At 38.2% G+C, this 16,650-nt stretch overlaps 1 protein-coding gene across 1 annotated transcript in view; it reads left to right on the top strand.

Moving 5' to 3' along the window:
* Positions 1 to 14,474, top strand: part of LOC120860476 (ryanodine receptor 2-like) — an 804,098-nt gene extending 789,624 nt beyond the window's left edge. The window contains exons 105-106 of the mRNA XM_040236295.1: positions 619 to 670; positions 13,053 to 14,474. Coding sequence (XP_040092229.1) covers positions 619 to 670; positions 13,053 to 13,148 — 148 coding nt within the window. The 3' untranslated portion in view covers positions 13,149 to 14,474. The remainder of the gene's footprint in view (positions 1 to 618; positions 671 to 13,052) is intronic.
* The last annotated feature ends 2,176 nt before the right edge of the window (positions 14,475 to 16,650 follow it).

The raw sequence follows: 16,650 nt of genomic DNA, 5'->3' as shown, positions 1-16,650 counted from the left end.
CAGGAATGTTCCATCTGCTCCCTAGAGATATGTGAATCTTCATTTTTCTTTCCTGAGAAAATACAGAGCGCTTTAGGCACTATTGGAAAACACAGATAAAAGTGACTTTTTTTAATACACAGAAATCTAGCTATTACTCAAGACTAGCCAGAAACTGTACTTTGGTACAATATTAATTCTTAATCTGTTTCTAACCTGATTTTAATATCTAAAAGAAGAGATACAGAATAGCATTGAAGTGGACTTTGGGATTCAAAAGTATGTGATATTAGAAGTTATTTAACCTTTTTAATCCTTGATTTTCCAAATGAGGACCACAGCTCCTGCCCCATAAGTCAATAAATAGGATATAGTTGCAGGCAGGGTCTGGCACTAAACCTGGCATAAAGCAGCTCCCAAGAAGTATAACTTGACCTGTGCATACATTTTAGCTCTTTTGAAAAAATATTTTAAAAGAAGATAAGCTTTTGGTCCCCATGGCATTTCTGGTTTCTTTTTCTTTTTTGCCCTGCATGTTTGATACATTTCTATGCTCTGCCATAGCCCATAGCAAGATCAGAGGTATCTGTTTATGCTATTTCCATACAATCCATTTCTGATTACTCTCTGTATCTGTAGGTTTTTTCTGATGTATCTCATAAACAAAGATGAAACGGAGCACACAGGACAGGTACGTAAACACTGACCTACATCATCTGAAAACATTGATAAAAGAATCCCTGCTTGCTGGAATAAACATGTACATTAAACATTAATATCAGAATTACTCTCAGATATTGGTCATGGTATCTTAGTATAAAAATTCCTTTTGTTCTGGATGAGTATACAAAGATTGCCATAGTAGAAAAAAGTAAAATTAGAATTGAACATTTATTAGCTGAAAATGCCGAGCTTGGGTTTTGATAATTATAATGTACTTGATTGCTTAATAAGATAGCAGATTATTTCAAATGAACTTCATCCAACAGTATTACTGTCATTTGAAAATAATTGCATATCCTGGGACAAGATGGCAGAGAAGAAGGACCCTGAGCTCACATCCACTCAGGAGCACACCAGAATCACAAATAACTGCTAAACAACCACTGATGAAACAGCCTGGACCCTACCAAAAAAGATATCCTATATCCAAAGACAAAGAAGAAATCACAGTGAGATGGTATAAAGGGGGCACTTGCAATATAATTAAATACCATAACCCCTAGGTGAGCAACCCACAAACTGGAGAACAATTCTATCACAGAAGTTCTCCCACAGGAGTGAGACTTCTGAGCTGATGTCAGGTTTTCCAGCCTGAGGGTCTGGCATCAGAAAGAAGAGCCCCCAGAACATTTGACTTTGAAGGCCAGCAGGGATTGAGTGCAGGAGATCGAAAGAACTGGAAGAAACAAGGACACCATTGCTGGTGGGTGCACACAAGGTCTCATGTGCATCAGACCCAAGGCAAAAGCAGTGACTTCATAGGAGCCGGGGCCAGACCTACCTGCTAGTTTTGGAGAGTCTCCTCAGGAGGCGGGGAAATATTAAAAGCAACAATGGGAAACCAAGAAGTTACATAAAAGGGGTTCTATATAATAGTACTAACTAGTACTAACAGCTGATTTCTCAGCAGAAACTCTGCAGGCCAGAAGGAAGTGGTGTGATATATTTTGAGTGATGCAAAGTTAAACCCTACAATCAAGAATACCCAGAAAGGCTCTCATTCAGATTTGATGGAGAACCAAAGCTTTACAGACAAGCAAAAGCTGAAAGAATTCAGCATTACCAAACCAGCTTTACAACAGATGCTAAAGGAACTTTTCTAGGTGGAAAAGAAAAGGCCAAAACTAGGAACAAAATTACAAAATGGGAAAGCTCACAAATAAGGCAAACATATAATAAAGGTAGGAAATACTTCTCACACATATATGATATCTAAGTCAGTAATTGTGGGAGGAGGAGAGTACAAATGCAGGATATTTGAAATTAAGAGATCACCAATTTAATCAAGTATACACACAGACTGCTATATCAAAATAGCATGCCAACCAAATCAAATCTATAATTGATATACACACACAGAAAGTGGAATCCAAACACAACACCGAAGATGATCATCAAATCAAAGAGAACAGAAGGGGAAAGGAAGAAAAGATGTATAAAAATAAACTCAAAAAAATTAACAAAATTGTAATAAGAATACCATATTAATGGGGCTTCCCAGCTGGCACTACTGGTAAAAAACCTGTTTGCCAAAGCAGGAGACATAAGAGACTCGGTTTCAATCCCTGGGATGGGAAGATCCCTTAGAGAAGATAATGGCAACCCGCTCCAGTATTCTTGCCAGGAGGATCCCACAAAGAGAGGAGCCTGGCAGGCTACAATCGATAGGGTTGCAAAGAGTCTGACATGACTATAAATGGGTTAAATGCTCCAGCCAAGACAGACTAGCTGAATAGATACAAAAACAAGATGCCTATATAGGTTGTAGAAGAGACCCACTTGAGAAATTGGGACACATATAGACTGAAAATGAGGGGATGGAAAATTCCATGCAAATGAAAATCAAAAGAAAGCTGGAGTAGCAATACTTACATCAGACAAAAAAGACTTTAAAATAGAGACTCTTACAAGAGACCAAGAATGACACTACCTATGATCAATTGTAAATATTTATGCACCCAACATGGGATCACGTCGCTATAGAAGATAAATGTTAACAGACAGAAATTGACAGTAACACAATAATTATGATATAAACCCCACTTACATCAATTGATAGATCATCCAGACAAAAAATCAATAAGAAAACATAGGCCTCAAATGACATATTAGACCAGATGTAGTTCATTGATAGTATGAGTATTTCATCCAAAAGCAGCAGAACACACATTCTTTTTACGTGCACATGCAATATTCTCCAGGATAGATCACATTCTGTGCCACAAAGAAAGCCTTGGTAAACTTAGGAAAATTGAAATCATATCAAGCATCTTTTCTGACAACAAGGTTATGAGATTAAAAATAAATTATATGAATACAACTGTAAAAGACAAAAACACATGAAAACTAAATACCTTACTAAACAATCAATGGATGAATGAGGAAATAAAAACATACTAGAGATGAATGAAAACAGACAATCCAAAACCTATGGGTTGGAGCAGAAACAATTCTAAGAGGGAGGTTTATAGCAATAAAATTTTACCTCAGGAAACAAAAATTTGAAATAAATAATCTGACATTACACCGAAAGCAACCCCAGAAAGAAGAACAAACAAACCTCAAGTTAGCGGAAGGAAATACGTCATAATGACTAGAGCAGAATTTAATGAAAAAGAAATGATGAAAACAATAGCAAAAATCAATGAAACTAAAAGCTGCTTCTTTGAGAAAATAAAACTGATAAACCTTTAGGGAGATTCATAAAAGAAGGGATAGAACTCAATAAAATTTGAAAAAAGGAGAACTTATAACTGATACCGTAGAAATACAAAGGATCACAAGAGACTACAAGCAACTTTACACCAATAAAATGGAAAAGTTAGAAGAAATGGACAAATTCTTAGAAAAGTACAACCTTCCAACCTGGACTAGGAAGACATAGAAAATATGAACAGACAAAACGCAAGTACTGAAATTAAAACTGTGATTAAAAAACTTCTAATAAACAAAAGTCCAAGACAAGATGGCTTCACAGGCAAATTCTATCTAACATTTACAGAAGAGTTAACACCTATTCTTCTCAAACTATTCCAAAAAAAAAAACAAAAAACTACATAGGAAGGAACAGTCCCAAGCGCCTTCTATAAGGACACAATCACCCTGATACCAAAACCTTTCAAAGATAGAATAAAAAAGGAAATTACAGGCCAGTATCACTGATGAACACAGATGCAAAAATTCTCAGCAAAACACTAGCAAACTGAATCCAACAATACATTAAAAGGATCATACACCATGATCAAAAGGGATTTATCCCAGTGATGCCAGAGGGTTTTCAGTATCCACAAAGCAGTCACTGTGATACACTACATTAACAGATTTAAGAACAGAAACCATGTAATCATCTCAATAGACGTAGAAAAATCTTTTGACAAAATTCAACACTCATTTATGATTAAAAAAAAAAACTCCCCAGAAAGTGGGCATAGGGGAAAGGTACCTCAACATAATAAAGGCCATATACAACAAACACAGCAAACATCTTTCTCTATGGTGAAAAACTAAGTATTTCCTTGAACATCATGAAGAAGATAAGGATGTCCACTCTCCCCACTTTCATTCAACATATTTGGAAATCCTAGCCATGACAATCAGTGAAGAAAAAAAATAAATAAAATGAATCCAAATTGGAAAAGACATAAAACTGTCACTGTTTGCAGATGACATGATACTATGTATAGAAAATTCCAAAGTTGCTACCAGAAAACTACTAGAGCTCATCAATGAATTTGGTAAAGTTGCAGGATGCCAAATTAGCACACAGAAATCTCTTGCACTCTTATACACTAACAAAGAAAGGTGAGAAATAGAAATTAAGGAAACAATCACATTTACCATTGCATCAGAAAGAATAAAATACCTAGGAATAAACCTACTTAAGAAGGCAAAAGAGCTGCATGCAGAAAACTGTAAAATATTGATAAAAGACATTAAAGATGACACAAACCGAGAGATATACCTTTTTCTTAGATTGGAAGAAGCAATATTGTGCAATTGACTATACTACCCAAAGCAATCTTCAGATTCAATGCAATCTCTATCAAAATACCAATAGCGTTTTTCACAGAACTAGAAAAAAATGTTACAATCTGTATGGAAACACAAAAGACCCCAAATAGCCAAAGAAATCTTAAAAAAGAAAAATGGAACTGGAAGAATCAGGCTCCCTGAATTCAGATTGTGCTACAAAGCTACAATAAACAGTGTGCTGCCGGTACAAAGGGCTTCCCTGGTGGCTTAGTGGTAAAGAATCTGCTTGTAATGCAGAAGACATGGGTTCAATCCCTGGGTCAGGAAGATCCCCTGGAGAAGGAAATGGCAACCCACGCCAGTATTCTTACCTGGGAAATTTCATGGACAGGGGAGCCTGGCAGGCGTTCATGGGGTAGCAAAAGAGTCAGATGCTACTGAGTACACAGAGCATATATAAAACTGACTCACTTTGCTGTACAGCAGAACCTAACACAATATTGTAAATCAGCTCTAATAAAGTTAAAGAATGTAAGACCAGAAACTATAAAGCTCTTAGAGGAAAACAAACAGAACTCTCTTTGACATAAATTGCAGCAGATCCTTTCTGACCCACCTCCTAGAGTAAGAAAATAAAAACAAAAATAGACAAATGAGACCTAATTAAACACAAAACCTTTTGCACAGCAAAGGAAACTATAAACAAGATGGAAAGATAACTCTCAGAATGGGAGAAAACATTTGAAAACAAAGCAACTGACAAAGGATTAAACTCTAAAATATACAAGCAGCTCATGCAGCTCAATATATATATTTTTTAAAACACCCAATCAAAAAATTGACATAAGCCCTAAACAGACATCTCTCAAAGACATACAGATGGCCAACAAACACAAGAAAGGATGCTGAACATCACTAATTATTAGCAAAATGCAAATCAAAACTATGATGAGGCATAACCTCACACCAATCGGAATGGGCATCATCAAAAAATCTATAAACAATAAATGCTGCAGAGGGTATGGAAAAGAGAGAACCCTCTTGCACTGTTGGTGGGAATATAAATTGATACAGCCACTATGGAGAACAGTATGGCAGTTCCTTAAAAACTAAAAACTGCCATGTTAACCAGTACTACGGGCAGGAATCCCTCAGAAGAAATGGAGTAGCCATCATGGTCAACAAGAGAGTCCGAAATGCAGTACTTGGATACAATCTCAAAAACGACAGAATGATCTCTGTTCGTTTCCAAGGCAAACCATTCAATATACCGTAATCCAAGTCTATGCCCCAACCAGTAATGCTGAAGAAGCTGAAGTTGAACAGTTCTATGAAGACCTACAAGACCTTGTAGAACTGACACCCCCAAAAGATGTCCTTTTCATTATAAGGGACTGGAATGCAAAAGTAGGAAGTCAAGAAACACCTGGAGTAACAGGCAAATTTGGCCTTGGAATGCAGAATGAAGCAGGGCAAAGACTAATAGAGTTTTGCCAAGAAAATGCACTGGTCATAGCAAACTCCTTTTTCCAACAACACAAGAGAAGACTCTACAAATGGACATCACCAGATGGTCAACACCGAAACCAGATTGATTATATTCTTTGCAGCCAAAGATGGAGAAGCTCTATACAGTCTGCAAAAATAAGACCAGGAGCTGACTGTGGCTCAGATCATGAACTCCTTATTGCCAAATTCAGACTTAAATTGAAGAAAGTAGGGAAAACCGCTAGACCATTCAGGTATGACCTAAATCAAATCCCTTATGATTACACAGTGGAAGTGAGAAATAGATTTAAGGGCGTAGATCTGATAGAGTGCCTGATGAACTATGGAATGAGGTTCATGACATTGTACAGCAGACAGGGATCAAGACCATCCCCATGGAAAATAAATGAAAAAAGCAAAATGGCTGTCTGGGGAGGCCTTACAAATAGCTGTGAAAAGAAGAGAAGCAAAAAGCAAAGGAGAAAAGGAAAGATAAAAGCATCTGAATGCAGAATTCCAAAGAATAGCAAAGAAGAGATAAGAAAGCCTTCTTCAGCTATCAGTGCAAAGAAATAGAGGAAAACAACAGAATGGGAAAGACTAGAGATCTCTTTAAGAAAATTAAGAGATACCAAGGGAACATTTCATGCAAAGATGGGCTCGATAAAGGACAGAAATGGTATGGATCTAACAGAAGCAGAAGATATTAAGAAGAGGTGGCAAGAATACACAGAAGAACCGTACAAAAAAGATCTTCATGACCCAGATAATCGTGATGATGTGATCACTCATCTAGAGCCAGACATCCTGGTATGTGAAGTCAAGTGGGCCTTAGAAAGCATCACTACGAACAAAGCTAGTGGAGGTGATGGAATTCCAGTGGTGCTATTTCAAATCCTGAAAGATGATGCTGTGAAAGTGCTGCACTCAATATGCCAGCAAATTTGGAAAACTCAGCAGTGGCCACAGGACTGGAAAAGGTCAGTTTTCATTCCAATCCCAAAGAAAGGCAATGCCAAAGAATGCTCAAACTACCACACAATTGCACTCATCTCACACGCTAGTAAAGTAATGCTCAAAATTCTCCAAGCCAGGCTTCAACAATACGTGAACTGTGAACTCCCTGATGTTCAAGCTGGTTTTAGAAAAGGCTGAGGAACCAGAGATCAAATGGCCAACATCCGCTGGATCATCGAAAAAGCAAGAGAGTTCCAGAAAAACATCTATTTCTGCTTTATTGACTATGCCAAAGCCTTTGACTGTGTGGATCACAATAAACTGTGGAAAATTCTTCAAGAGATGGAAATACCAGAGCACCTGACCTGCCTCTTTAGAAATCTGTATGCAGGTCAGGAAGCAACAGCTAGAACTGGACATGGAACAACAGACTGGTTCCAAATAGGAAAAGGAGTATGTCAGGCTGTATATTGTCACCCTGCTTATTTAACTTATATGCAGAGTACATCATGAGAAACGCTGGACTGGAAGAAACACAAGCTGGAATCAAGGTTGCTGGGAGAAATATCAATAACCTCAGATATGCAGATGATACCACCCTTACGGCAGAAAGTGAAGAGGAACTCAAAAACCTCTTGATAAAAGTGAAAGAGGAGAGTGAAAAAGTTGACTTAAAGCTCAACATTCAGAAAACGAAGATCATGGCATCCGGTCCCATCACTTCATGGGAAATAGATGGGGAAACAGTGGAAACAGTGTCAGACTTTATTTTGGGGGGCTCCAAAATCACTGCAGATGGTGACTGCAGCCATGAAATTAAAAGATGCTTACTCCTTGGAAGGAAAGCTATGATCAACCTAGATAGCATATTTAGAAGCAGAGACATTACTTTGCCGACTAAGTCCTGTCTAGTCAAGGCTATGGTTTTTCCAGTAGTCATGTATGGATGTGAGAGTTGGACTGTGAAGAAGGCTGAGCACCGAAGAATTGATGCTTTTGAACTGTGGTGTTGGAGAAGACTCTTGAGAGTCCCTTGGACTGCAAGGAGATCCAACCAGTCCATCCTAAACGAGATCAGCCCTGGGATTTCTTTGGAAGCAATGATGCTAAAGCTGAAACTCCAGTACTTTGGCCACCTCATGCGAAGAGTTGAGTCATTGGAAAAGACTCTGATGCTGGGAGGGATTGGCGGCAGGAGGAGAATGGGACGACAGAGGATGAGATGGCTGGATGGCATCACTGACTCGATGGACGTGAGTCTGAGTGAACTCTGGGAGTTGGTGATGGACAGGGAGGCCTGGCGTGCTGCGATTCATGGGGTCACAAAGAGTCGGACACGACTGAGCGACTGAACTGAACTGAACTGAACCAGTAATCCCATTACTGGGCATATACACAGAAAGCCATAATTCGAAAAGATACATGTCCCTAAACGTTCACTGCAGCACTATTTATAATAGACTGGACACTAAATGTCCATCAGCAGAGGAATGGATAAAGAAGATGTGGTATGTATATACGATGGAATATTACTCAGCCATAGAAAGGAATGAAACTGGGTCATTTGTAGAGACACAGATGGACCTAGAGACTGTCATGCAGAGTTAGGTAAGTCAAAAAGAGAAGAACAAATACTGTATATTAATGCATATATATGGAATCTTGCAAAAATGGTGTCAATGATCTTATTTACAAAGCAGAAATAGAGACACAGATACAGAGAATAAATGTATGGATACCAAAGGTGAAAGGGGGAGTAGGATGAATTGGGAGCTTGGGATTGACATATATACTCCACCGATACTGTGTATAAAATTAGTTATGTTAGTTATATATAATGAGACCCTACTGTTTAGCAGAGGGAATTCCACTCAGTGCTCTGAGGCAAATTAAATGGGAGGGAAATCCGAAAAAGAGCTATATATAGCTGATTCACTTTGCTGTACAGTAGAAACTAACACAACATTGTAAAGCAGCTATATTCCAATTAAAAAACAAAACACCATTCACCTATGGTCACCTAATCTATGACAAAGGAGGCAAAAATATACAGTGGAGAAAAGACAGTCTCTTCAAAACGTGGTGCTGGGAAGACTGAACAGCTCCATGCAAAAGAATGAGATTAAACATTCTCTAACACCACACTTAAAAATAAACTCAAAGTGGGTTAAAAATCTACATGTAAGGCCAGATACTGTAAAACCCTTAGAGGGAAACACAGGAACAACACTCACTGACAAAAATCACAGAAAGTATTTTTTGGTCCTCCTCCTAGAGTAACAAAAATAAACAGAACCTAATTAATCTTAAAAGCTTTTGCGCAGCAAAGGAAACCATAATAAAAACGAAAAGGTAACCCACAGAATGGGAAAAACTATTTGCAAATGAAGCAACTGACAAGGGAGTAATCTAAATACACAAACAGCTCATGCTGCTGCTGCTGCTAAGTCACTTCAGTCGTGTCCAACTCTGTGCGACCCCATAGACGGCAGCCCACCAGGCTCCCCCGTCCTGGGATTCAGCTCATGAAGTTCAATCTAAAGGAAAAAAAAGCCCAATCAAAACATGGGTGGCAGATCTAAATAGACATTTCTCCAAAGAAGACATAAGATGCCTAAGAGGTTCTTGAAAACATGATCAACATCACTAATTAATAAGAGAAATGCAAATCAAAACTACAACAAGGCATTACCTCACACCATTCAAAACAGCCATCAAAAAATCTTCAAATAACAAATGAGGGAGACGGTGTGCAGAAATAGAACCCTCCTACACTGAGGGGAATGTAAATTAGTATAGCCGTTGTACAGAACAGTATGGATGTTTCTTTAAAAAACTAAAAATAGATCTACTGTATGATCCAGCAATCCGTTGCCTGGCCATATATGCAGAGAAAACATAACTCAAAAACATTCATGTACTTCAGTGTTCATTGCAGTACCATCTCAATCATCAGTCCATGGAAGCAACCTAAATGTCCATCTACAGAGGAAGGATAAAGGAGATGTCGTACATACATACGATGGAATATGACTCAGCTATTTAAAAAAATAATGAAATAATGACATTCGCAGCAACATGGATGGACCTAAAGATTGTCATCGAGAGTGAAGTATGCCAGAGAAAGACAAATATATGATACCACTCATATATGGAACCTAAAGAACGGTACAAGTCAAAGTATTTACAAAATAGAGATACTGTCACAAATGTAGAGAACAATCTCCCTACCAAGTAGGGAGAAGGGGGTTGGGATAAATTGGGAGATTGGGGTTGACATATATACATTACTATAAATAAAATAGATAATCAACAAATACCTACTGTATAGCACAGGGAAGTCTACCTGAAACTCTCTAATATATGGGGAAAGAATCTGAAAAGAATGAATATATGCATATGTAAAATGAGAGCTTCCCCAGTGGCTCAGTGGTAAAGAATCTGACTGCCGAGGCAGGAGATGTAAGAGATGCAGGTTTGATCCCTGGATTGGGAAGATCCCCTGGAGGAGGAAATGGCAACCAGCTCCAGTGTTCTTGCTGGGATAATCCCATGGACAGAGGAGCCTGGCAGGCATTCATGGGGTAGCAAAAGAGTCAGATGCTACTGAGCATACAGAACATATGTAAAACTGACTCACGTTGCTGTGCAGGAGAACCTAACACAATACTGTAAATCAGCTCTAATACAAATAAAAATGTCATAAACACAAAAAATAAAAGGAAGCAACTCCACTTACCATTGCATCAAAAAGAATAAAAGTAGCTAGGAATAAACCTACCTAAGGAGGCAAAGACCTTTATTCTAAAAACTATGAGATGCTGATGAAAGAAATCAAAGATGACACAAACAGATGGAAAGATGTATCATGTTCTTGGATTGAAAGAATCAGTATTGTCAAAATGACTACACCACCCAAGGCAATCTACAGATTCAATGTAATCCCTATGAAATTATCAGTGGCATTTTTCAAAATAAAATTTTTAATTTGTGTGAAAACACAAAAGACCCTGCATAGTCAAAGCAATCTAGAGACAAAAAGATGGAATTAGAGGAATCAGACTCCCTGACTTCAGATTATACTGCAAAGCTACAATAAAACAGAGTGCTATTGGTGCAAGAATAGAAATACAGATGGAACAAGATAGAAAACACAGAGATAAACCCACATACCTATGGTCAATTAATCTACAGAAAGGCACAATACATAATGGAGAAAGACATTCTCTTCAATAAGTGGTGCTGGGAAAACGAGAGCTCCATATCAAAGAATGAAATCAGAACATTAACACTGCACACAAAAATAAACCTAAAATGGATTCAAGACCTAAATGTAAGACCTGATACTATAAATCTCTAGGGGAGGAAATGGGCCAAACACTCTTTGATATAAATTGTAGGAATGTCTTTTTGGATCAGCTTCTCAGTGTAATGGAAGTAAAAACAAAAATAAATAAGTTGAACCTTATTAAATTTTTGGACAGCAGAGGATCCATAAACAAAATGAATAAATGACCTGTGGACTGGGAGAAAATATTTGCAAATGATGCAACCAGCAAGGGATTAATTTCCAAAAAACTCAACAGCTCATATACCTCAATATTATAAAAACAACCTAATCAAAGAATGGGCAGAAGACCCAAATAGACATTTCTCCAGAGAGGACATACAGATAGCCCAAAAGCACATGAAGAATGCAAAGCATTGATAAGTATTAGAGAAATGCAAATCAATGATACCTCATTGGAGGTATCACCTCATACTGGTGAGAATGACTATCAGAAAGTCTACAAATAATAAATGCTAGGAGGGTGTGGAGACCAAGGAACCCTCCTTCACTGTTGTTGGGATTGTCAATGGGTCCAGCCACAATGGAGAACAGTATGGGGGTTTCTTAAAATACTAAAACTAGAGCTACTCTGTGATCCAGCAATTCTACTCCTGGGCATTATCTGGAGAGAACCATTAATTTGAAAAAATACATGCACCCCAGTGTTCATTACAGCACTATTTACAATAGCCAAGAATGGAAACAACCTTTGTATGTATATCACACACATACAAACACAATGGAATATTACTCAGCCATAAAAAAAAAACAATGAAATAATACCATCTGCAGCAACATTGATGAACCTAGAGATGATCATATTAAGTGAAGTCAGAAAAAGAAGAACAAATATCATATGATATCTCTTATATGTGGAATCTATAAAAATGATATAAATTTATATATAAAACAGAAATTGACCCACATACATAGAAAACATATCTATAGTTACCAAAGGGGAGAGGGGTGAAGGATAAATTAGGATTTGGGGATTAACATATACACACTACCATATGTAAAACAATCAAAAAGGACCTACTGTACAGCACAGGGAACTATACTCAATATTTTCTAATAACCTATAAGGAAATGAATCTGGAAACAATACACAGACATATATACACACACACACACATATGTGAACTGAATCACTTTGCTATTCACCTGAAACTATCTCAACACTAAATCAACTATATTTCAAGTAAAAAAAAAGAAAAAGAAATAATTGCATATAAAATGTTTAAGGTTCTGATCAAGCTATTTGAAATTCTCCCTCCTCAAATATTCACCTCCTGTTGTTAATAGTTTGAATGGTGAAATTAATAATACTAATTTTAAGGAATTCTCAAAATTGTATATCACAAATAGTTTTTTAGCATTATTATGGTCAGGATGAAGATCCATTATTGGTAGAAACAACCTGGAGTACTTAGGCGCCATCTAAATGAATCTGAGACTCTCTAGTTAATATAACTATATGTAATACACCATGATACTTTGTGATATATATAACAACAAATTTGAGTTTCTGTCTTGTATTTTGTGGTAACACACAGATCCTAAGGAAAGACATGTTGTTAACACACTGCCTTTACTTTTACAGGAATCTTATGTTTGGAAGATGTATCAAGAAAGGTGCTGGGAATTTTTCCCAGCCGGAGACTGTTTCCGGAAACAGTATGAAGACCAGCTAAATTAATCTCAGTCCCAGATCACCTCCAAAAACCAAAACACACACACATGCACACACACACTCTCTCTGTCTCTGTCCTTCTGTTTCTAGACTGTCTTTCTCTGTTCTCTTGGAAACATCTTGCTGATGTTGTGAACTGCCAGCGTTGGGAGCTGTGTTTCTGAAGACTTTGCTTTTCCCCCCACCTAGGGTATTTTCTTTAAGAATAATGACTGAAGAATAATCTAAATTCATACACAGAAAAAATAGGAATTTTGAAAAGAAAAATATTCTGGAGATTCTCAATCATTATTATACAGACAGATTTCCTTCTGAAACTCCTGGAAATCTGCTTGCACCCTGGACATTCACAGGGAAGCGTGGCAGCCACACTCATTCAGCCTCTTTATTTCACCATCCGGAAAGGAACTCTCTAATGGTCACAGAGCACTGTAGCACTTACCAGATTGCTGTGGACACCACTTACGAAGGGAAATAGTGCCTTACTATATGTGGGTTGAGCTATGCAGAAGATATGTGCATGAAAAAAAAAATCTTTATTTTCTTTATGTCGACTTTTTTTCTTAGTTAGATTGACTTTTGTGAGTTTTTTTTTTTTTCTTTCATGCTTTTCTTCGGTGGGGGAGGGTAAGAAAAGCAGTTTGTGTGCACCTTTTGAAAAAGACGGGTGGCCTGTCTCAGGACGAGAGGAGGTTCTTCTCATTCATCCAAATTCCCACTTCCCCTCCCCCCGTGCTCCTGCTTTTATTTTGGTAATGCTCTGATGCAATATTGCAACTTTATGAAATCTTTGTATGAAAACAAAAAGACTGCAAAAAATACACTTTCAAAAGAAATAATTTATTGCATGTTTATTATGCAGGTTTAAACAAACCAAGAAAACTTTCAGAAGCAAATTGATCCACGTGAGAGAATTTTCATGATAATTATATTCATAGTAATAAAGTGTTGTGGGCTTAATTGTGTATTTGGAGCCAGTGTCATCCACTAACAATATGATACATTATGAACTTGACCGTGGTTTTGGGTTTTTCCTCTTTCTTTCAGCCACCTGTGATCAGTTGTGGATTAAGGACTTCTTTTCAGGCCATTTTTTAAATATCAAAGCTGAAGCAATATCCATTCAGGGATTTCACCAGTTGCATCAAAAAACATGGATGATAATATCAATCACTCCATTTTGAGTCCTTTTAAATGTGATGTGAATCTTTACAAATAAAAAGATTCAGAATGGAAGCAAGGTCATTTTGCAAATATTGGCGCTCTTTTATTACAAGTCTGCTTGTTAATTTTAGAATTGTAAAACTGCTCTGATTAAACTATTTAACTAACTTTCTCACCTTTTTCCATTTCACTTATAAACTGGGATTCATCCTAAAAGCCTTGAACTTTCAGTTGAGTGTGTCTAGGTCAATCTAAGCACTGCCTTAAAGCCCATCATACTTACCTGTAACTAAGCAGGTTTTTATCACAAACGATTATGGAACCTCAGAGCTATCTAGCATTTTGAATCACCTAGCCCCATCCCTATCATTTCTTTATTTTGGGGTCATCCAGATTTCTTAGAAACCACCAATGACAGAAAAATCAGTTCAGTCAGTTGCTCAGTTGTGTTCAATTCTTTGCGACCCCGTGAACCACAGCACACCAGGCCTCCCTGTCCATCACCAACTCCTGGAGTCTACCCAAACCCATGTCCATTGAGTCAGGGATGCCATCCAGCCATCTCATCCTCTGTCGTCCCCTTCTCCTCCTGCCCCCAATCCCTCCCAGCATCAGAGTCTTTTCCAATGAGTCAACTCTTCACATTAGGTGGCCAAAGTACTGGAGTTTCAGCTTTAGCATCATTCCCTCCAAAGAAATCCCAGGGCTGATCTCCTTCAGAATGGACTCGTTGGATCTCCTTGCAGTCCAAGGGAGTCTCAAGAGTCTTCTCCAACACTACAGTTCAAAAGCATCAATTCTTCGGTGCTCAGCCTTCTTCACCGTCCAACTCTCACATCCATACATGACCACAGGAAAAACCATAGCCTTGACTAGATGGACCTTATCGGCAAAGTAATGTCTCTGCTTTTGAATATGCTATCTAGGTTGGTCATAACTTTTCTTCCAAGGAGTAAGTGTCTTTTAATTTCATGGCTGCAATCACCATCTGCAGTGAATTTGGAGCCCCCCAAAATAAAGTCTGACACTGTTTCTACTGTTTCCCCATCTATTTCCCATGAAGTGATGGGACCAGATGCCATGATCTTTGTTTTCTGAATGTTGAGCTTTAAGCCAACTTTTTCACTCTCCTCTTTCACTTTCATCAAGAGGGTTTTTAGTTCCTCTTCACTTTCTGCCCATAAGGGTGGTGTCATCTGCATATCTGAGGTGATTGAGATTTCTCCTGGCAATCTTGATTCCAGCTTGTGTTTCTTCCAGTCCAGCATTTCTCATGATGTACTCTGCATAGAAGTTAAATAAGCAAGGTGACAATATACAGCCTGACGTACTTTTTTCCGATTTGGAACCAGTCTGTTGTTCCATGTCCAGTTCTAACTGTTGCTTCCTGACCTGCATATAGGTTTCTCAAGAGGCAGGTCAGGTGGTCTGGTATTCCCATCTCTCTCAGAATTTTCCACAGTTTATTGTGATTCACACAGTCAAAGGCTTTGGCATAGTCAATAAAGCAGAAATAGATGTTTTTCTGGAACTCTCTTGCTTTTTCCATGATCCAGCGGATGTTGGCCATTTGATCTCTGGTTCCTGTGACTTTTCTAAAACCAGCTTGAACATCAAGAAGTTCATGGTTCTTGTATTGCTGAAGCCTGGCTTGGAGAATTCTGAGCATTACTTTACTAGCATGTGAGATGAGTGCAATTGTGTGGTAATTTGAGCATTCTTTGGCATTGCCTTTCTTTGGGATTGGAATGAAAACTGACCTTTTCCAGTCCTGTGGCCACTGCTGAGTTTTCCAAATTTGTAGAAAGCAAAGAGAAACTAAAGAACCTTTTGAAAGGGTAAAGGAGGAGGGTGAAAGAGCTGGCTTAAAACTAAATATTAAAAAAACCAAGATCATGGCTTCTGGCTCCACGACTTCATGGCAAATAGAAGGGTAAAAGGTGGAAACAGTGACAGATTTCCTCTTCTTGGGCTCTAAAATCACTGTGGACAGTGACTGCAGCCATGATGACTGCTTCTTGGCAGGAAAGCTATGACAAACCTAGGCAGGGTGTTGAAAAGCAGAGACATTACTCTGCTGACAAAGGTACATATAGTCAAGGCTATGGTCTTCCCAGTGGTCATGTATGGTTGTGAAATCTGGACCATTAAGAAGGCAGAATGCCAAACAATGGATGCCTTCAAACTGTGGTGCTGGAGAAAATTCCTGAAAGTCCCTTGGACAGCAAGGAGATCAAACCAGTCAATCTTAAAGGAAATCAACCCTGACTACTCGTAGGAAGGCCGGATGCTGCAGCTAAAGCTCCAATACTTTGGTCATCTTTTGGAATAGCCAACTCACTGG

The sequence above is a fragment of the Oryx dammah genome, unplaced genomic scaffold (assembly GCF_014754425.2).
Source record: "Oryx dammah isolate SB20612 unplaced genomic scaffold, SCBI_Odam_1.1 HiC_scaffold_11077, whole genome shotgun sequence".
Classification (NCBI taxonomy): domain Eukaryota; kingdom Metazoa; phylum Chordata; class Mammalia; order Artiodactyla; family Bovidae; genus Oryx; species Oryx dammah.
This window is presented reverse-complemented; position numbering and strand designations above follow the sequence as displayed.